At 42.7% G+C, this 21,416-nt stretch overlaps 3 protein-coding genes across 4 annotated transcripts in view; 2 read left to right on the forward strand and 1 right to left on the reverse strand.

Moving 5' to 3' along the window:
• asap2a (ArfGAP with SH3 domain, ankyrin repeat and PH domain 2a) overlaps positions 1 to 12,114 on the forward strand; it is a 46,318-nt gene extending 34,204 nt beyond the window's left edge. For both annotated transcript variants that reach the window (XM_084014005.1, XM_084014006.1), the window contains 16 exons: positions 162 to 210; positions 361 to 527; positions 1,939 to 2,072; positions 2,544 to 2,638; positions 3,144 to 3,333; positions 3,952 to 4,037; positions 4,429 to 4,544; positions 5,032 to 5,099; positions 5,217 to 5,324; positions 5,932 to 6,166; positions 6,577 to 6,729; positions 7,228 to 7,330; positions 7,760 to 7,815; positions 7,976 to 8,055; positions 8,531 to 8,650; positions 10,385 to 12,114. In XM_084014005.1, the coding sequence (XP_083870131.1) occupies positions 162 to 210; positions 361 to 527; positions 1,939 to 2,072; positions 2,544 to 2,638; positions 3,144 to 3,333; positions 3,952 to 4,037; positions 4,429 to 4,544; positions 5,032 to 5,099; positions 5,217 to 5,324; positions 5,932 to 6,166; positions 6,577 to 6,729; positions 7,228 to 7,330; positions 7,760 to 7,815; positions 7,976 to 8,055; positions 8,531 to 8,650; positions 10,385 to 10,459 (1,835 nt within the window). In that variant the 3' untranslated portion in view covers positions 10,460 to 12,114. The remainder of the gene's footprint in view (positions 1 to 161; positions 211 to 360; positions 528 to 1,938; positions 2,073 to 2,543; positions 2,639 to 3,143; positions 3,334 to 3,951; positions 4,038 to 4,428; positions 4,545 to 5,031; positions 5,100 to 5,216; positions 5,325 to 5,931; positions 6,167 to 6,576; positions 6,730 to 7,227; positions 7,331 to 7,759; positions 7,816 to 7,975; positions 8,056 to 8,530; positions 8,651 to 10,384) is intronic.
• Positions 12,115 to 12,495: 381 nt separating this feature from the next.
• Positions 12,496 to 15,874, reverse strand: itgb1bp1 (integrin beta 1 binding protein 1). Its single transcript, XM_084014013.1, has 7 exons — positions 15,693 to 15,874; positions 14,602 to 14,717; positions 14,421 to 14,499; positions 14,206 to 14,336; positions 14,019 to 14,111; positions 13,707 to 13,856; positions 12,496 to 13,621 (listed from the first exon to the last, which is right to left on the reverse strand). Exons 2-7 carry the CDS (start codon positions 14,671 to 14,673, stop codon positions 13,550 to 13,552), a joined length of 597 nt encoding a protein of 198 aa, XP_083870139.1. The 5' UTR covers positions 14,674 to 14,717; positions 15,693 to 15,874; the 3' UTR covers positions 12,496 to 13,549.
• Positions 15,875 to 16,070: 196 nt separating this feature from the next.
• LOC311016364 (cleavage and polyadenylation specificity factor subunit 3) lies at positions 16,071 to 20,988 on the forward strand. The gene is made up of 18 exons (XM_084014008.1): positions 16,071 to 16,213; positions 16,336 to 16,399; positions 16,621 to 16,718; positions 16,877 to 17,005; positions 17,082 to 17,259; positions 17,348 to 17,437; positions 17,529 to 17,679; positions 17,876 to 18,051; positions 18,132 to 18,290; positions 18,428 to 18,574; positions 18,693 to 18,845; positions 18,961 to 19,069; positions 19,330 to 19,428; positions 19,578 to 19,672; positions 19,769 to 19,856; positions 20,024 to 20,090; positions 20,182 to 20,278; positions 20,387 to 20,988. The coding sequence occupies exons 1-18, from the start codon at positions 16,143 to 16,145 to the stop codon at positions 20,486 to 20,488; spliced, it is 2,073 nt and encodes a 690-aa protein (XP_083870134.1). The 5' UTR covers positions 16,071 to 16,142; the 3' UTR covers positions 20,489 to 20,988.
• Positions 20,989 to 21,416: the final 428 nt, after the last annotated feature.

Genomic DNA, 21,416 nt, shown 5'->3' on the forward strand with positions numbered 1-21,416 from the left:
TAAGAGCTAAAAGAGTTTTTTGTTGTTTTCCCGATCAGCAGTTTACCCTCAGTTTGACCTGTCAGCAGGATACTTTCATGCCCTCTGTCGATTCATACTCTCCTCTCTTTCCTCCCCTACTCGTCTCCCCTGTCGTGTCATCTATTTCCTTTTTTTTCCAGATGACAGAACGTATCACTTTCAGGCCGAGGACGACCAGGACTGTCAGATGTGAGTGCCTGTTCCTTCCTTCCCTCTGTGTGTCTGCAGTCTTGTGCCTAAGTGCATCCTGTTTACCACCCAGGCCACTTTCCATACACTTCCTACCTCACACCCAGTCTGACGCTTGGCCTTGCCTTAACCTCCTCCTCCGTCCTCCAGATGGATTTCGGTGCTGCAGAACAGCAAAGAGGAGGCGTTGAATCAGGCCTTTAAAGGTGACCAGCATGTTGGCGAGAACAACATCGTGCAGGAGCTGACCAAGGCAATCCTGGGCGAGGTCAAGAGGATGACGGGAAACGACGTGTGCTGTGACTGCGGGGCACCCAGTGAGTGGCCAAGAGAGATTTTATGAACAAAAAGGATTACACCAGTGGTTTTTGCATGTTTAAGCTTTTTAATGACAAATCGGGTATACTTTACATTGTTGCTGACTTTATTCCAGCGCGTACTGCAAGTTTTAGACTGAATTCCACCTTTACTTAACATTTTAATTCACCGTGGTTATAAAACCAACCTGCACAGACATGATATATCATTTCATTATTTTTAGTTTTATTATTTTTAAGGAGCGGAGACTGTTTCAGAAAACACAATGAACCCCAGATATCCCACATTTCGGAGTAACCTTTTTTTAATTCAAGGAAATAACTAAATTCACACCGTTTCTAATGGCAACCAAACTGTGGCAAATTCCATTCTCGTTTCCCGGGAGAAATACCTGCGGGAAGCCGGTATGTTTAGCATGTGTGTGCCTAACTGTTGTAGCTATATTCAAACCTTAAGATGTAGTAATTATGTTACCACTTAACTGACTGTAACCTGAGGCTTTATAGAGATATCAGTAGTGGTGTTTTTTTTGTTGCGGGGAGAATTATGTCCTTTTTTAGTTAATTAAATATCTGTAACCATCACTCAGCAGCTGGAACAATACATGTGCATTTCCAAATTGAGAGTGGTGCTGTGCACATTTGACACACACAGCAGCGGTAACTTGATTGATCATGTAAATCTCCCAACACTGGGACAGGAACAATGAGCATCTGACAGTAATAATCAAATTTCAATAATGGTGAGAAATCCCAGGAATCCAGGGGGAAAGAGTGTTATGTTATCTGGAAATATTGACTTTAAAATCATGGGAAATCCTTTGACTTTAGACTTGGCTTCCAAAAACTTGGAAGATAAGAAACCAGACTACAATGCATGGCATCTTTGGGAAGGTTTTAATATATGCATAGTTATGAGCTAACGGACTGGTATGGTTTGGTATGATGATGAAGTCTTTGGCTGGGAATGTGCTGGAAGTCCCGCAGACTGGATCCTTTTATTTCTGTCATGACTTTTAAATCAGTTTTTCAAATATAGTCCCTCCTAAAATCCCATGAAATGTCCTCCTGCAGACGTGTCTATAGCTTTACATGTAGGGCATACACATACAGCACATCCTCACATGCACAGTGCATCTAGGCCAGCCATAGTTACAGTTGAGCTCAGCCACTTTCCTCTGACATTGTGTACTGTGAGATAGTAAAAAGCCCTTCAGGCAGCTATTAAATTTCCAGAGCCCACAGATTTCCACAAGGACACATCAAAGTTGGCTCACGTGCTGCAGAAATGACTTTAGTGTTTTTTTTGCTCAAGGACAGCGTGTCACCCATATTCCTCCCTCCCTCACCGCGTTTCATTTACCTCCTCTTCTCTCCATTCTCTTGACAATTTTCCTCTTGTCTTCCTCAGACCCGACATGGCTGTCCACCAACCTGGGCATCCTCACCTGTATTGAATGTTCAGGGATCCACAGGGAGCTCGGAGTGCACTACTCGAGGATCCAGTCCCTCACCCTGGACGTACTCAGCACCTCAGAGCTCTTGGTAAATCACTGTTGGCGCCCATGACATTGATTTTTCTCTATGAATCTCTGGAGATTTTTAGGCAGGATAACACTGGACTAGAGGACAGATTAGAGTAGATGGAGTGAGGAGGAAAGGAAATGAGGACAAGAGAGACGGGAAGGAAGGAGTGTAGCATCACCCCCAGGCTTCATTCTCCTCTCCTCTCTCCTCCAAGACCTCTGGAAGTCTCCACAGTCAGAATAGCTGAGATTTTTATGGCTTTTCTAATCACTGTTTGGTGAAGAGATTTACCGCCTGCGGGACGGTCGGTATTAAATGCTTCCAGGCATGACCGCTTTCAGTCAGATCAACACACACAGCACCATCATGAGGTGTGAGTTGGACGGGCAAACACTTTTAAATTGATGCATGCGGTGTAGAAACTAGTCCAGTATAACGATAATGTGTAATATGTGTGTGTGTCTCTATGTCTGTGTGTGTACTCTACAGCTGGCCAAGAATGTGGGGAATGCAGGCTTTAATGAAATCATGGAGGCTGGTTTAAGTGCTGAAAATGTGGTGAAACCCAACCCAGCTAGTGACATGTAAGTCACCCATCCTCCCTCCCCCCCCGCCTCCTCCTCCCTCCTCCGTACCACTCCCCCTGGACTCTAGCACTCTCTCTCTTCTCACTCGTATCGCATTACACTTAACCACTGTTGACACAATCCCTGCCGCATATTGGTACATCTCAACCAGTATTGTCCCAGGTTTTCTACATGTGATTGATTATTGATTTAGTATGACTAGCAAATATCAGATAGGCACGATTGATGAAATGAGAAATAATCAAAAAAAGAATATTCACCTCAGGAGGTTATTTTATCAGTATGATATGACGTATGATACTTTTTATGGCTGTTTTTTTCTTTGATTGTGAAACTTTGTCAAGCACCAAAATGCCAAATCTATATTTTATATTTAGTGTTTTAATTGAGCAGATATGATCAGGTGGCTTATGTTTGGTTGAGTTTTAATACACAATCAAACATGAAGACCATTAAAGATCCGGTTGTAACTGAGCAGCTGCCTCTCCACGTGTTAAACCAGGCAGGCGAGGAAAGACTTCATCACAGCCAAATACACCGAGAAGCGCTTCGCTAGGAAGAAGTGTCCTGATGCGACATCGCGGCTCCACACCTTGTGTGACGCAGTGAAGGCCCGGGACATCTTCTCCCTCATCCAGGTCTACGCCGAGGGAGTCGACCTCATGGAGCCCATACCTCTGGCCAACGGACACGTCAGTACACCAAATATCCAGCCTGTGTGATGTTGAGTCTGTCCTTTAATGCTTATATGACACTTAAACGTGGCTCCTTCCTCTCATCAGAAACGTTGCCTACCTTTTGATCTTTGCCTCGATTCTCTACAAACACCTCGCATTCCCCGGGGAATATAAAACATGAGGAAAATGTTTAAAGTAGAGGGTTTTTTGTCAAAATTAATACAGAAAGTGTCAAAATATGACACAACTAGAAGGCATCGAGATTTATGAAAATATGTCTGTCTATGCCTTTTTTTTACATTTCCGAAAAGGAGTGTGAAGAATTATTATTTAATCCCTCCATAATTCAATTCTTAGTCATACGCCTATTTTATAATTATTTTTACTCATTTATTTATTTATTTTAACTTGACAATTGTCTTACAACATACATTTTTTAAATGTATTCCTAATAGATATTATAGTTTCTTGCATATTCATTTAATTTGAAAACAAAAACAAATAATAAGTAAATAAACCTGAGTGGGGAAAAAAAGAAACAGGAAATAGGTAAGGAAAGAATGAATAATAATCTAAATAAATAAACAAACAATGATAATAATCCATAATGTTAATTTTATTTTGTAATTCCAGGAGCAAGGGGAGACGGCCCTTCATCTCGCAGTCCGACTGGTGGATAGAACATCTCTTCACATCGTCGACTTCCTCACTCAGAACAGGTATACCAAGCAAGAAAACAACAGACAGTTTGTTACTTACAGAATGCAATTTACAGGGAGTTGTGATTGTCTGTCAGCAAGCATTGGAAACTGATGTCTCTTAATACTTGTAATTCAAATATTTTAATTTTCTATTGGATCAATGATCTTATTGACAAGATTAATCATCCACTTATGTCTCTTTTTTTCTTTGTCTCTCTTTAGATTGAATAATGAAATACGTCTGTATTGTTAAACAATGTATTTAAATATCTTACATATTACACAACTGCAAAACAACTATTTTTAACAAATATTATGGTTGTGGCTGGACAGGAGAAACCGAGGCTTCGTTTTCATTCCTCTCGTCTTTGAAATTAATGTTTTCTCCTCCCTGTCTGTGTCTCTGCAGTCTGAATTTGGATAAGCAGACGGCCAAAGGCAGCTCAGCGCTGCACTACTGCTGCCTGACTGACAACAGCGAGTGTCTGAAACTGCTGCTGCGGGGGAAAGCCTCCATAGAGATCGGTGAGGAAACGCACCAGCGGACACGACGCTAGTGATGCATTCACTGTCCGACTCTTTCCTTCTTCTTTCCGCCATCTTTCTTTTTCTCTCACCTGGATATGTTTGCACCCACTTCACCACCACTGTCTCGGACGAATGTTTGCCCTCGCTGCCACATCCTCTCTCTTTCTCATACAAACCCATCCCTCGGTTTAAGTCTTTCAGGTTCAGTTCCCAGAGGTCCGGGTTCTGCCAACAAACCATGGCAACTCTTTCTCACAACACTAATCTTTCTACTCCACTGTGACGTCAACAAAACAGCCAGATAATAGATACAGAGGGAAGGAGGGCAGAGGGAAACCAGAGAGTTGTTCAGTGTGGGAAACAGTGTAATTACCCATTTCTCATGGCGCGGTGAAACGGGAGGGAAGAAAGCGGGCTGTGTGTTTGTGCCCAGGTGGCGTGTGGATACAGTAGTGATCACATGTTTCTCTTGTTTTCCCTCCAGCTAATGAGGCCGGGGAGACGCCGCTGGATATTGCCCGAAGGCTCAAACACCTACAGTGTGAAGAGCTGGTGAGCTTGTTTGGACTTGGCTTATTGTGCTGGCAGGCGCATCACTTCCTTAAACCGTGTCAAAAGCTGTCCGTCGTGTGTGTTAACATGTGTGTGTGGTTTTGTTTGTGTGTGTAGTTGAACCAAGCGCTGGCAGGGAAATTCAACGCTCACGTCCACGTCGAATATGAGTGGTGCCTGCAGCACGAAGACTTGGATGAAAGTGATGAAGATCTGGATGAGAAGGTGAGAAACGCACAGCAAGTCAAGAAAAAACAACAATAATAAAGTCATTTTTAAAAAGGTTGTAATGAAAGGGAAAATTCAGTTTAAGAATAACGAAGACTAAAACTACAATCTGAACATTTTCTGTTGTTCTGTTACTGATAAAGAGAATATTTTGTCCTGCAAAAATAAAAACTAAAAATCATTCTTCCTTTGTATTTTAAAATCCATTTACCTGACATACAAAGCAGACCCACCATAGTGTTTTTGTTTTTGTTGCGTATTTCTTGCAAAAAAAGAAAAAATAAGTACTTTAGAAAGTTGAGCAAGTAATAGCATTGCTTCTGAAATGGTTAGATTTATGTGGAAAGTGTGATCATAGGCAAACATTCGTGAATTTTATTTTTAAAAGTTTTATGTTGAATGAATAATGATGGTATTTAGTGTTATTTGTTATTATTGGTAATGTGGTAAACAAATTATTATTTTTAACACCAAATATCTTATTTATAAAAGTGGGCAAAATTGTAAAAAGAAAAATATTTGAAAATAGGTCTAAAAAGAAAAAGATAGAAAATGACTCTAAAATGGTCCACTTATACGTTCTCGCATCATGCCGCCCCTCTAGCCCAGCCCTCATCGCAGAGACGAGCGTCCGGTCAGCTGTTACGCCCCGAGCAGCAACTCCCACCTACAGACCGGTCTGGGCTCCGCGGGCCGCGACGCCATCGGCCTCGCCAAGGACAAGCAGCGCTCCTACATGCCCAGCCTGGTCAACAACGAGACCTACGGCACCATCCTCAACAACAACACCGCGCAATCTGCCACCAGCCCTGCTCCGCCCCTGCCCCCGAGAAACCTGGGTAAGCTGGGACGCCGCAGCATCGCAACGTGAGGAATGGAAATGTAGATGGTGGCATTTGTAGGAAAAATGGAGGATATCTCATCAGCATTTTCTGAATATGTTAAAGTTTATATGATGGGAAAAGGTGACACAGTCGCCCCAGTCGGGCTTTAATGACATTAGTGGCCGTCTGGACAGCTGCCAACGGAGCGGAGGAGAAACAACCAGCTGTACCTCACCTCGCCCCCCCAGCACCCGCCATTCTGCACATTCCCTCTCCTCCATTAACTGTCGCTCTCAATTACACTCAAACGGAAGCAGCTTGACTTTTAAAGTGGAAGCTGGTTCTGGCAAAGTGCAGTGGGATCTCTCTCTGGGCCTCTTTTGTCATCGTAAGAACCCCTCTCTTTCTCCATCTCTCTGTCCCAGTCCAGTTATCCGGCCTGGGGGGGATCGGTCAGTCTTCACCATCCAGCAGCTGGAAGCCTGGCCCTTTAGACCTGACTGGCCGACAGAGGTCATCCTCAGACCCCCCCAACATGCACCCTCCTCTCCCCCCCATGAGACTCACTTCAACCGGAGGTATGAACCCCAGATGACCCATTCCTCCTTGTTCAACTAGACCATTGCTACAGTGAAGGCATATTAATTTAATATAGTAGTTTAGATTTAAGTATGTCTGTTTATGTCTGCGGAGCATAATTCAGTGTTTACTAAATATGCATTTAAATGTTCATATTGTGCCATCTGTCCCAAATCTTCCAATCTCCTGAGGGGCATACACTTAAAATTCTTTGGTGCCAGTTTTGTTTATTTTTACAAATTAGAATCGAACAAATTACATTAACAAAACAATGAAACGTGTGCATGGAGAAGGAAAATGCCTGTAATATAAAGTATAGGAAGTATTTATTTGCACAAAATGACAAAAAAAGTACCTGGATACCGCTATTTAGTCTTGATTATACAAGGACACAAATTTTAAAAAAAACATGATGGATGGAAAGAGAATATAAGATTACTTTGATTTTCCAATTGCATCATCATTAGCATGCAAAAAAACATTACTGTGTGTCCCAGGTCTGGGTCCTCCTGTGGCGAAGATGGAGGCCATGAGCATACAGTCCAAGCCGGGCCAGGGACCGCTGGGCTCCAGAGCGGCGCCGCCTAAATCTCCTGCAGGGTAAGAGCATCAGGGGGAGGAAAAAACCTTTTCAAACTACAAATTTAATGTTGACATATTTAAATCTGCAATCAGTGCTCGGTTGCAGCTTCATCAGCTACACAGGAAAACATTTAATTCACTAGGCACACACAGGACCATCGTGCTCTGCCCCAGGGCTGTGTATCTTGCTGTTGTAACGCTTGTCTTGTAATTTGGTGGGTTTTTTCCCCCCAAGAGGAATGAGCTGACATGGCTGCTGTTTAGTCGCTTCATTAGCTTACAGGCTGAGCTCACTTTCCTCTGCAGTCGCCCTTGTCTTTTTCTCTCCCGCAGGGCCGGTAAGACTTCAATAAATCCGTAACAAAGCTGTTGAGAGGCTTAAAGAGCCAAACAGTTTTCTGTTAAATTTGTGTCTTTTACGTGATATTCCTCTTTTTTGTCTTACAGCAACGATAAAAGCTTCAACAGACCTCTAAATCGAACAGTGTCTATCGAAAGACCAGGTGAGCGTAAAGAGAGTCAAAATACCAATTCTGATAAATCCGTGTCCCTCCAGGGTACAGAACGTTAGATTCACATTGTTCTGCTATCTTTCACTCCTGTTTCTTGGGAACGTGGAACGTTGTGTTGTCATTGTGATATAATTTCCTCTTCCTGTTCCAGCTAAGGTAGTGCCAGGATGCCCCCAGAACTCCATAGGTCAGTCTCTGCCTCCAGCCCCCACGCCGAGGAAGGCCTACCCGGTGAGTCCCCCCTTTATTCCACTCGTTGTCATGCAGATATTGTTGCTTGGAAAGGGCTTATTCATTCATAGGGTTGTACACATTCAGCACCCTGCAGGTCGACCTGTTGTCTTAGTGTTCCAGTGTCCTGTACTCCAACCGGCAGTCTTTCTCAGTCTTTGTGGAGAAGGTTTACTGCTTTCTAGCCTGCAATTAAATGTAACTATTCATTTTATTTGTCACTCAATGGAGAAATATATGATTATAGCAACTTTTCCTCTCTTTTCATGTTATTCCTGTTTCAGAGCCTGTTCTTCAACAATTACGTTGAACATGAATCACTGGATTTAAAAGTCTTAGTGTTACTCAGCCTTAATTCACATTAATAATCATTTAAAATCCCAGTAATGTAAGACATAAAAGACATCCACCACGTTTTCTCTCTTCTGCACAAACTTGAGCAAACCCGTCGCCGTGCTTTCGTTCTGTCTCTCAGAAGCAGAGGCCGAAGCGAGTGAAAGCCATCTACAACTGCGTGGCCGACAACCCAGACGAGCTGACCTTCTCGGAGGGCGAGGTGATCGTGGTGGACGGAGAGGAGGACCAGGAGTGGTGGGTCAGTATCTCGCACGCTGCAAATTTCAGTGCTTCGGGTTTTTTTTTTTTGCATTTTGGTTACTTGTTCTCAGATTTAAAGCACAAAGCGCTCCCAGTCCAGCTCCACTCCGGCCCCATTTTCACCATGTAGATGTCGGTGCACCATGCAGTGGTAACCATGGTGGCTAAAGCAAAAAGCCTTGACCTCATTCAGGCTGATACCCCCCCCTCACCCCCCTCCTCTTTTTCCGCCTGCTGCTGCTTCCTCTGTGGAGCCCCTTTGTGAACATCGACCAGCTGCAACTTGTTTTCCTCCGAGCCACCTCTGCAGATATGACCGTATTTAGTCACTCTCTCTCTCTCTCTCTCTCTCTCTCTCTCTATCCCCCCCTCCCCCCCTCCCTCCATGGACCCCATAGTCCCCAAAGGTCCCCGCCATGCTTACTCGAGGAGATGATGTCAGCTAGCTGATGTCACCATCGTGCTTTAGTTGGAAGGGAAATGAGTCTCTTAGCTGGAAAACATTCATTTAGATTATTTGAGCTACAAAGTTTCATTTTTAATTCCATGTGAAACTATTTCTAAAGAGAAGTCAAGTTAATGAGAGAAGGATGTTTGTTGTTCGTTCCTATGGAGGCTGAGAAGTGTTGAACAAATGCAAAAAAACACAACGCAAATGTAATTATATACATTTAGAAAAGTGTTGTTATTATTATGATTATTATTATTAACAACAATCACACACAAGCTATGATTATCCGATTAAGCCTTCATTGCACAACGATTTAAATATTACAATTACACAGAGATTTTCCCATCATGCCTTGGGTCTTGCAGTCGGCGGAGAGCCTCCTGTGAGGTTAATCGGACACAAATCTACCCAGCATGCATTGTGCAATGACCGCCGGCGCCCGGCTCTACGCAGGCCTGTAACCCGAAGCCCGAACATCCGTCGTTGCTCACTGCAGACGTTTACATCCATGTTGTTGGTTTTGCATTTCCGTTGTGACGATTGCATTCATTCAGCGCTGCTAAGCCACTGCAATATTCCGTTGATTTCCTCAACGGCTTGTCATGTTTCACTTTTGTCCTTGCATAAACGATGTCGGAGCAGAAACGTCTTAGCTTTTTGTTTTCAGGTATAGAAGACGTTTAAAATGACTTAAATGGACATAAATAAGTACTGACTTCTTTATCGGCTAAAGGTAATAATGTAATTTTAGATGTTGTCTGGATGTTAATCGTATCCTCTCATAGTCCACCGTGTGTGCTCCGTTAGATGGTGTTTAGTAAACCTAGATGTTGGTACCGATCTCCCGATTCACGTTACATTAGATACAGATGTTATCCTGTAATGTTTTAAATCACAAATAAGATGAAATCATTTTTATCCCACACATCTGCAGCTATTATATACGTTACTTTCTGACTAAGTAAACTGAACTCTTTTTTTGTATGTTGTAATAATAACTTGAATCCTGTAGTCTTTTTAAGCATCATGTATCCTTTCATTTATAACAAGTCTACACATATTTACTTGGATGTTTATTCACGGAGAAAATGCAAAGCAGTCTTTTTGATTATAGGAATGGATATTGAAAATTTCAATCTCAAATAATCAGAGAACCCAGCCCTCATGTTTAGCGGTGTTTTAGTCTTGTGTATGTGCTCTAGATGAACTAAAACCCAACCTGACGACACCTGGCTGTCTTTTTATCACCCTTAATGTCTCTTCCGTCTTCCTTCTTCACAGCTGGGTCACATCGAGGGCGATCCGATGAGAAGAGGAGCCTTCCCGGTGACGTTCGTACACTTCATTGCTGACTGAAAAGCTTCCTTTCTGGGTCGAAGGAAGGATCCAGCGTCTCTCCTTCGCCCGTTTCTGCCAGCAAAAACATCCACCATCGTCCCACCGTTTGTTGTCGACATCACCGTGATCATCGGCGAGCTTCTTTAAACTGTCACTACTGCGTCGTCACCTCGGCTACGTCTATGTAAGGCTGTCGTCAAGCCTAAAAAGTCTGGGTGTCACCATATGCAGGTTTTAACGCTTGCTGTTCTCGTTCCTGACAAAGACTCTTTAAGATTTCAAAACAATGATTGTAGTCAACGACCTCTCGCAATAAATGCACTTTGCTCGTCTTTATCCTTGTGACAGCATAAGAAGACATAATGAAGGTTAATATGTACAGTATTCATTTCCTCCATTTCAGCTGCATTAGTACAAACCATACTGAGAAGACTACGGCGATGTATTTTAACTTACTAACTGTAAATGTGAACACGGGCAACATGCTTACATTCCACCTCAGTGCATGAGCGATTTTAGATGCCTTTACCTGCTTATAGATGCGACCTTTCAGTCTGTAGTCGGCCTCCTGTGTGGAGGTTTTTCTAATGGTGCTAAATCAACCCCCTGAATATCCTAGAAGCTGCAGCCGAGGGAGCGCTCCCCCTCCTCCCCTGCCATACTTTCAAAGACCGACTGACATCGAAAAGGGGGCAAAATAAATGTATAAATAGCCTCTGAGTCATCACACCTGGGAGAAGTCACTTTCTCATTGGTGTGTAGAGTGATGGAACACACACACACACACGTACTGTTTTAGGTTGAATGCCGACACCAGCCACTTAAATCCCCTTTCTGCCGAGACACAGGCTGTATTCGCCTGTCATCTGCCTTATTAGAGGAACAGGAAGTGTGTGTGTGTGCGTGTGTCTCGTCTGCACAGAATAAGCTGAGAATGGATGAATATTAAAGTAAGAGGAAATAAAAAAGATGTGTGGGAATGCGATGAGAAGTAGGAGTTGGTTTTCTGGCTTCTGCTGCTTCCTCTTGCCTTTGAGAGCGATCAGACGCTGACGGGCTGATTTTTGTTGTTCACAGATGAGCTGAATTATATTCGACTCCATACAGAGAAAGACATATTCCTTCCTACAGCTACGCCTCTCGTCTCTGGGCCCCATAATGTAGAAAGATGACTTTATCAATGGTGTTATGAAATAAATATCAAAAATGAAATGTATTTAACTTCATTTTGGTTGCAGAGCAACTTTTTCCTATGTTGATATTTAGGCGTTTAACCTGAAACCAGAGCCTTCCGTGGACGAGAAGAGAAGCATGTGAATTATAGCTGATACACTCTTCCTTGTGTTTAATATGAACTCACTGGAAACAGGAAGATTTAATAATCTATTTGTGTAAATAGATTTGATTTTGTTGATATTTATATGTAAAAAAAAAGAGTTGACCTGAGCAGTAACTGCCTTTTAATACGCTGTGGTGATGAGCAGTTAGGGGTAGAACCTCAGCAGGACCTCTACGTCTGTGTGTGTGTTCGCTGAAAACAAACACTGCACACATAACTGGGGAAATAAACGTATTTCATCCTCATAACTGTCTGTGGATCACTGCATTGACTCTTAACTCTATTGTGCAAGTAAATGGGAAAATGAAACTGGAATAATAAAATATGAAACAATCCAAGGCTTTGGTCTGTCTCTTAAGGAGTTGATTATCCATTTGTGATCTTCTCTTTTACTGAGTTGTTGCTGGCTAAATTATCATGTTATGTTTATATTTCAGTCTGTTTTAGGTAATGACCTGCATTTAAAAATATAACACCATTTGACTGGTGTGACTTGTCAAACTTAAAGTCAGGGGATGTATCAACAGCTCCCTCTGATGGGCAATATTTTGGTTTTCATACTATTTTTAGAAGGTGCATTGCTGTGTAAACCAAATAAGCATATTCTGATCTGTTTGGGAAAATATGTACATATATGTTGTAGGACCAGAGCTTGAAGGAGGAAAAAAACAGATAATTGATAATTTTAAGACAAAAAAGTAAAAGACACTGAAAGTAAAAGGAAAAATTACACTTTAATCAGTCCAATAATCACAAAGAAAAAACATCCACTCCTCTATTGTACCAGATCAAATTATTTGAGGTCACATTCTCAACCCAATCTCTAAAGGACCATGTTGAAAAGGGGGGAAGGGTTGTTATTATTATGTATGAGGTGAAGTCAAGTAAGTACCACGACTGTAAACATGTTTTATCGTATGCTTCTTCATAAACAGCTTATTAGGATGCATGGTGTTTCAGCAAGTCTAATAGATTTAACACATTTTAATCACTTCACAGAGTTTGCAAATCAGAAAACACATCAAGCGTTTGGTACCAAGAAACTTGCAGTATAAAGACATTTAAAACAAGATAGAATAAAAGTCAACACTGTCATTTAAAAGTGCCCATAATTTAAAAAAAACAAGACACTTCTCGCACCGTTAAAGCGTCTTTGTATCATGTACCTTCAGTCAAAAACGTGACTGCTATTATACCAATACTGTTTGTCTCAGAAAAGCTGACATCTGATCGAAACTTTAAGAGGGATCGAAGTGGCTTCCACATTAAATATGTGTACCGTGTTGCTTCTCCACTGATTAATGTCTCCCATGAATAACCACAGCTGGGCGGAGATGGGATGCAACATTACGTACCTTTTCCCACCATCATTTACATTAAATAGTACTAATTTACATTGGGCACTGTATTCCAATGCTTTTCTAAACTTTCTTTTCATCTTTGCTTCATGTTAAAGGTCAACGGTACACATGAGGTAAAGGAAAATCAAATTCAAAGGAAATGATTCAGACAAATTCACAGTAGTTCTGTCTGAACGGATGGGAGGGTGATAGCATGAATCACAAACCATCAATACAAAGGCTTGAATAATGCTTTCCTGCAAAGAAACATCCCACAGGATTTGTCCTGCAGGTAATCTCTCTTAAAGAAAACAAATTTGGGGAAAACAGAAATGGTTGCAATTAATTGGCAATCTTCTGATTTACTGATGCTGGTTTTGCAGTTGTTTCATTCGTCTTCCAGACCGATCTCAGCTCCCCGTCCTTCTCTCAGGACTTGACTGATGTCAGAGCGCAGTCAAAGGAAGCCGACAGCACCTTGCAGATGGACTGAGCCTGCTCCTGTTCAGGGAGACGACAGATAACAAGCAGGGAAAATACGACAAATCCAGAAAACAGGTCTGATTTTCTACGTTGTCCCACTCACCGAGCTGCTGCACTGGTACACCCAGATGCTGCACTCCTCCTGCTTTGCGTCGGTGGTTTTGAGAGCCAGGAGGTTCTTCCCTGTGCCCAGGCCGTCATCGTAACACAACATGCGCACGATCAAGTACAGAGGGTGGCGGTGCAGCACATCCTGGATCAGTAAAATAATTAATCTACGACTGGAGCATCCTAGCAGCAGCAGAACCATGTCAAAATTATTGTTGACGTCATAACCATGCTGTTAATCAGGTTAAGTCTAAACGCTGAGCGTTTAATCTGTAAAGCAGTATATCATTTTCTTTTTCCTACTCACACACTGGTCCAGCGAGGCCACCTTGACTCCGTACTTCGACACTCCCAGGATCATCTCTTCGTCTCCAGGCACAAAGGGCAGCTTTCCGTCTTGCTGTGAAAAAGGAGCCGGATATTTTTTGTCATCTTCATAAATGGATGACGTGATATTGAAAGCCGACTTGAAGTGTGTCCCTCCAGCTTCTTACCTGAGCGGCATCGATATAGTTGATGAGGTCCAGAGGCTCCTGGAGGGTCTTGCTCATGTCAAACTGTAACTTCTCAATGGCTCCCACATACTTCACTCGAAACTCAGCGCACGTTTCAGATGTGCTGTTGCCTTCGGAGGGCAAACACCAAATCATCAGTTAGAAAAGAAAAGGTGCAGAAATGTGTCAAATTAGATTGCTGCTAGCTGACTGACCTGAGCTCTTGGTGGAGTCTGTATCGAGGCTGGCGACGGTGCTGGATCTGGAGAGCCCTCCCAAACTGGAGTCCACAGACTGGCTCAACAAGGAGAGAGCGGCTGTGTCATATATATATATATGTGTGTGTGTGTGTGTGTGTGTGTGTGTGTGTGTGTGTGTATGTGTTGTTTTACTTACTTTGCTCTTGGTGCTGATCTCACTGCTTTGTGAGCTGCTGCTGCTGTGGCGCTTTTTGCCTTTTCGGAACATCCTTCACCATGACGACCGCGTCCAGACCTCCAGCCTCACCGACCCTGAATCACCACAGACGGCAGTGTTAAACCCACCACGGGACTGCCTTCTCAGGTGCCAGCGGAGATGGTGAATTATTAAACGCAGAACATAACATACCGGTAGTCTAAATTATGAATAATAGATTAATGAGAATGGACCTGAAACTACATAATACCGGTAGTCCTTTTCATGATTCAATGGTTGCTGTGAGAGCCACTCACATTATATTGGTGTGTTTTTTGATGTCAATACTTCAAAAACAGCTCTGTCCTCAAAAAACATGTAGTAAGAGAAGGTTTACCTATTAAAATGCAGAATGTTTCATTAATGATTAAGCCTTTTTAATGATCTAGGCTGTTAGACAACATTAACTTAGCTGTTAAACAATAACAATAATATAACACTGTAATATATGATATTGACTAAATGTCAGAGGTGTTGATTCAAATACTGTTTTTCTCTCAGGCTGCATTTGTGGAAACTGCTGATGAAGTCAAATGGGCACCAGTTAAATTGGAAACCGGTTGACCCGTTACACCTGCTTCTGTAACAGAATCTTCTGCGTCCATCATGTCAGTGTGAAATACTGCTGTGTCGGAGGTTGTGTCCGTGCGGTTTTTGGGGCATAAAACATTAACAACATAGACCCCCCCACGACTCAAATAACACCACAACCAACAGGTTACGTTACATCACGTATATAACGCTCGCTAACCGTAATACTTAGCAAAAGACACTGCTCGTCGCTAGTAACTATATTATAGAGTTAGCAAGAAAAGCTAATGTCTGGTTGCATCTCATCCTACTCCACCTTAAATGCCCCCCCCCGCCGCATTTATTTTCACAGTGAAGTTGAAACTCGAAGACTTTCACAGGTGGTTGGCCAAGACAAACACAGTATCTTAAATGGAGTTAAGGCTAATTATTTTTCACACGACACACCCGTTTTACACTTGTCTCAATGATAATTTCCGTAAAAGAAGCTTTCTGTTTACCTTCAGTTTGACTCAAAGCTTCCCTTTGAGTTTCGCAGCCTACACCCAGCACCACTTAAAGGGGACGTGACGAAGTACTCATACAAAAAGTATCTTTAAAGTTCAATGTTGCGACGAGAGCCCGTTGGATAATACCTATTGTTAGGTGCGGACAACGCTTAGGGTTACCGGTTTTTTATATGTATATATTTATAATCACTGCGTCCTTTGTAACATTCAGCATGTAATTTTATCAACGTGAAAACCGTCCAACGGCTGTCTCGGAACTTTGTGTGTGTCGACGCTTTTGAATTTCTCGTCGGATGTATTTTGGCGCACACCACCGGAAATGTGATGTCATACGAGTCCGCCCACCTCTCCCATTCACGCAACAACCAGTGCAGTGCACCGCACCACCACCGCATTTTTTTGTGTTGTATTTTCAAATTTACCTGCACGTTTATAACACACATGGCGACAAAACGCAAAGTCGAGGTGATTGTTCCCGCAGAAGAGAGCGACCAGCTCCTAATCCGTCCACTGTGAGTTCATTTTGTTTTGTTCTGTTGAATGTATAACGGTTTTGAGTGCCTCTGTATTTAAATATAATAACAAGACATCAATGTAACGTTAGCTTAAATGCTATTTTCTTACTTCACGACAGGGGCGCTGGTCAGGAGGTCGGGAGGTCATGCATCATCCTGGAGTTCAAAGGGAGGAAAATTATGGTAAATATTTCTGTCGTGATTATTTAATTGCCTCTTCGTGCTGCTGTGTGACTTCAAACAAAACAAACTGCATATGTACCTCACTCTTGATTAACATTTCTAACAATATTCCTCAACCCAATAACACAAATATATATATGTCATAATGTGTTCTTACTTTGTGTAGCAGCATTGATATATTATACTGGGTGAAATACATAAAATAATCTTGTGTTTTGCAGCTGGACTGTGGTATCCACCCTGGCTTAGAGGGAATGGATGCCCTCCCCTACATAGACTTGATCGACCCGGCGGAGATAGACCTTCTGCTCATCAGCCAGTGAGTCTTCCCCCCTCTCATTTATATATTAATCTGTCTATTTTTAACTATCCTCAACATGTATTGGCAATTTGGGCATGCTCTGCTTGTATTCTATTTTGATTATATTCTAAAACATAATAAGGATATGCCATTTGATGTATGCATCCTCTCGCCAGTTTCCACTTGGATCACTGTGGAGCTCTGCCCTGGTTCCTCCAAAAGACCAGCTTTAAAGGCAGGACCTTCATGACCCATGCCACGAAGGCCATCTACCGCTGGTTGCTGTCAGACTACGTCAAAGTCAGGTAGGTCCTGATGGAACGCTTCCAAAATAACAAGACAGTACCCCCACAAATCATTTTGTTTTTGGATTTACTGTAGCAACATTTCTGCGGATGACATGCTGTACACTGAGAACGACCTGGAGGAAAGCATGGATAAGATTGAGACCATCAACTTCCATGAAGTTAAGGAGGTGGCTGGAATCAAGTTCTGGTGCTACCACGCTGGTCATGTGCTCGGAGCTGCCATGTTCATGATCGAAATAGCTGGAGTCAAGGTAACGATGAGTGTCCTGGTGATGCATAAGCGCTGAGATCACTTAATAACACCATGGTTGGCCTCTTGTTTTTTCCCCCCCTGTGAAGCTGTTGTACACAGGAGACTTCTCCCGACAGGAAGACAGGCATCTGATGGCAGCAGAGATCCCCAGTGTCAAACCTGACATCTTAATCATAGTACGCTTCATATTGATTCACATTGAACACTGCTTTAATAATGGATCATTAGGTGATCGCAATGTGGTGATTCCTGTTATCCTTTCTGTAGGAGTCGACCTACGGCACCCACATCCACGAGAAGAGGGAGGAGCGTGAAGCTCGGTTCTGTAACACAGTCCATGACATTGTCAATAGGGAAGGCCGCTGTTTAATCCCTGTGTTCGCCTTGGGGCGGGCCCAGGAACTGCTGCTCATTCTGGGTGAGTTTTGTCGTGATACCCTGAATTGCATTTTGCCTCTAATTAGGCACTTTCAACAACATTGTTAGCCTCTATGCTATCATTTACATGATATTATATACATATATTGTATGACACAAGATAGTGCTATCTGTTGCACTTGTATTGTATTGTAAGTACTGATCAGAGGAGCCTGTATGATTGTGTTCTCCGGTAGATGAGTACTGGCAGAACCACCCAGAGCTCCATGACATCCCCATCTACTATGCTTCATCCCTGGCCAAAAAGTGCATGGCTGTGTACCAGACCTATGTCAACGCAATGAACGACAAGATACGCAAAGCCATCAATATCAACAACCCGTTTGTCTTCAAGCACATCAGCAACCTCAAGGTAGAGATTAAGGCCATTATATACATTAAGGCTGTTGCTGAATATCCATAACTGTAGGGTGTGTGTGTTTTTTATTCCAGAGCATGGATCACTTTGATGACATCGGCCCCAGTGTGGTGATGGCCTCTCCGGGTATGATGCAGAGCGGGCTTTCCAGAGAGCTCTTTGAGAGCTGGTGCACTGACAAGAGGAATGGAGTCATCATCGCTGGATACTGCGTAGAGGGCACACTGGCCAAGGTCAGACTTCAACAGGGTGGTCGACGCCGATTCTCTGATTATAAACATCTAGTTTGTTGGATGGAAGTTCTGGCCAACTCAACTCAATCAGACATGAAATTACAGCAACACTGTGGTGCGTTGTTTGCTCTCTGCAGCACATCATGTCTGAGCCGGAGGAGATCACCACCATGTCAGGGCAGAAGCTGCAGCTGAAGATGTCGGTGGACTACATCTCTTTCTCTGCCCACACTGACTACCAGCAGACCAGCGAGTTCATCAGGGCCCTCAAACCTCCACATGTGGTAGGGGTGGAAAAAAACATGCATTGATTTGTGTTCAAAATTATTTGTTGTCCATACCTTTTTAGCTATATCAGTTGTAAATAAACATTTCTGAGCCTCATCTGCATGTTCCTGTCAGATCCTGGTCCACGGGGAGCAGAACGAAATGGCCCGTCTGAAGGCCGCACTCATCAGGGAGTATGAGGATAACGACCAGGTTCACATCGAAGTCCACAACCCTCGCAACACAGAAGCTGTCACCCTCAACTTCAGGGGAGAGAAACTGGCCAAGGTCAATAAACTGCCTGTCTGTCTCTGTCCAACGTCTTCTCTTTTTATGCTTTGAAGTGGACATAAATCCACGCAGAAACTAGAATGAAGTTACTGAACTCGACTCCTCCTCTCAGGTGATGGGATCTCTGGCTGATAAGAAGTGTGCCCAGGGCCAGAGGGTGTCAGGCATACTGGTGAAAAAGAACTTCAACTACCACATCCTCAATCCCTCTGACCTTTCTAGTAAGTATCATTTTAGTTCTCCACACTTGTTGGAAGTCAGTCCATTTGGCTAAAATAAATCCCACTTGGGTTTCAGTCACTGAACAGACCCACACTTCAAACAATCAAATGAAATGATGAGAAAAGCTACAGGTCTACAAGAGGAACCTGCCTTTTCGTTTGCCTGCTGGCTCCCAACAAGTTGTGCAAGCTGCTGCGCCTTCTATGAATTTGACTTGGTAGCGAGGCATCATGAAGTAACCTCGCGTGTCTGTTTGTAGCGTACACAGAGCTGGCCATGAGCACGGTGAAACAGACCCAGGCCATCCCTTTCACTGGACCTTACTCACTGCTTGTCTGCCATCTGAGGAACCTCACCGGTGAGACCGCCATATCTGCTTATGTCCAAACTTTTCAAAATAAAGTTGTTGTTTTTTTGGTCCATTATTGCAGAAGAGATGTTCTTTCTTTCACTTATTTTAATTTAATGCCATACTGACTGTGGCTGTCTTCATTTCTCCCGACTCAGGCGACGTGGAGGAGCTGGATGGAACCGAGAAGAACACTCTGAAGATTTTTAAAAATATCACTCTGATCCACGAGGTCGGCATGGTGCTGCTGGAGGTGAGCGGTCCTGTTTAGTCTGATGCAGGACAGACTTTGCTCTCTTTGGACTGGCTCATTTACCCAACCACACGTTCTCTTTACCTCTTGTTGCAGTGGCTAGCCAACCCTCTCAATGACATGTATGCCGACGCTGTGACCACTGTGGTGCTGGAAGTCCAGTCAAACCCAAAGGCTCAGAAAGGTCTGACAATCAGCTGTGTATGTTGTTGATCTATAGGAAGCTAATATCTCATTATTTTATTTGAAGCCATTTCCTAAATTACTTTAAAAAAAACATATTGCATGTCTTATTATTATGATGGAGTTTATTTTTCTGAATTCTTATATAATGTGATTTCTGATTAACAGCCATGGAGACCCAGAGTGCCAGTATGGACATGGACGTCTTTCAAACCCGACTAGGAGTCATGCTACAGTGAGCGACACACTTTGTTTACATGCAATCACTGTATGTGAAAAGGCACACTACATTCATTATGATGATGTACTTCTCTCACTGTCGTTAGGGACATGTTTGGAGAGGAATGTGTGGATTTTAGTGATGGTAAAAGCATCTCTGTGACAGTAGATGGGAAGACGGTTCACATCTGCCTGGAAACGAGGGTGAGAAGCTTTTCGCCTGTCGCACTAAGACAGAACACATGTGGTGTAGGATTGTTAATTTGTCCTCTCTCTCGCTGACTCGCTCTTCCCCCTCGATTCCCCGATCAGTCGGTATGCTACGAGGACGAATGCACAGAGGACGACTCCCTGAGGGAGATGGTGGAGCTGGCAGTGCAGCGGCTCTACGACGCGCTCAACCCGGTCATCTGAGAGACGGGACCGCACAGGTGTTCATCACAACACATAGACCTTTACACTACTAAGGGACAGTTTATTAAGCTAAGTAGAAATACTTCTACAAACTCACTGTTGACGTTTAACAAACCGTTCGTATTTGTGTGCTAAACACTGGATGTTTCCCAACAATCAGAGTGAAACGTCCCACTTTGTGAATGCAGTTTGGACTATTTACCTGAAAGTGTATGACATGTGAGCTAACATGTAAGGGAAAAAAAGATAGTTTAATAAGTTGTTTAGATAGGATTTGTTGTCCTGGGTTTAAGTGTTTTTTTTTTTTTAGTGTTCATTTTGCAGGCACTTTTAATTCTATTTATTTCTAAGTTTACTGTAATCATGTAATGCACTGTAGGTTTTATTTGAAGTTTGTTACTAATGTGCACTGATATCTGTTTACTTTTAACTTTGACGTAAACTGTGAATTTGTAAACGCACTTAACGTGTCTGTTCGTTATATAATACTTAAAAAATAATTTTACAAAACTTTGACTCTTGAATTATTTAGACATCGGTTTGATCAGTTATTTAGGATCAGAAATGTTCTTTAGATGAGGTTACAGTTCATCACCGCCGGTGAAAAAAAAAGACTCAAGTAACATTGCTTTCACTGTGCTGTGACACACACTGCTCATAAGTTATTTATTTGTTAAATATCTGTAATAATTTATTTATTTTTTCACAATAAATATCCATCAAGGCACCGTTTCAAAAAGCATAAACCTGCAGTTCCTATAATGCCCATTTAATGGGCTCTCAAGATGAGTGATCCACACATCTCTTGCTTCCTTACATTGCTACATATTTAATTAATAGCAATACACAAAACCATGATCAAAACTTGCTCCACCATTAAAAATAAAGAAATCTGCAAGACAGATGACTTTATAAAATGTAAAAGTTG

This window comes from Eutrigla gurnardus (assembly GCF_963514095.1).
Source record: "Eutrigla gurnardus genome assembly, chromosome: 7".
Lineage (NCBI taxonomy): Eukaryota > Metazoa > Chordata > Actinopteri > Perciformes > Triglidae > Eutrigla > Eutrigla gurnardus.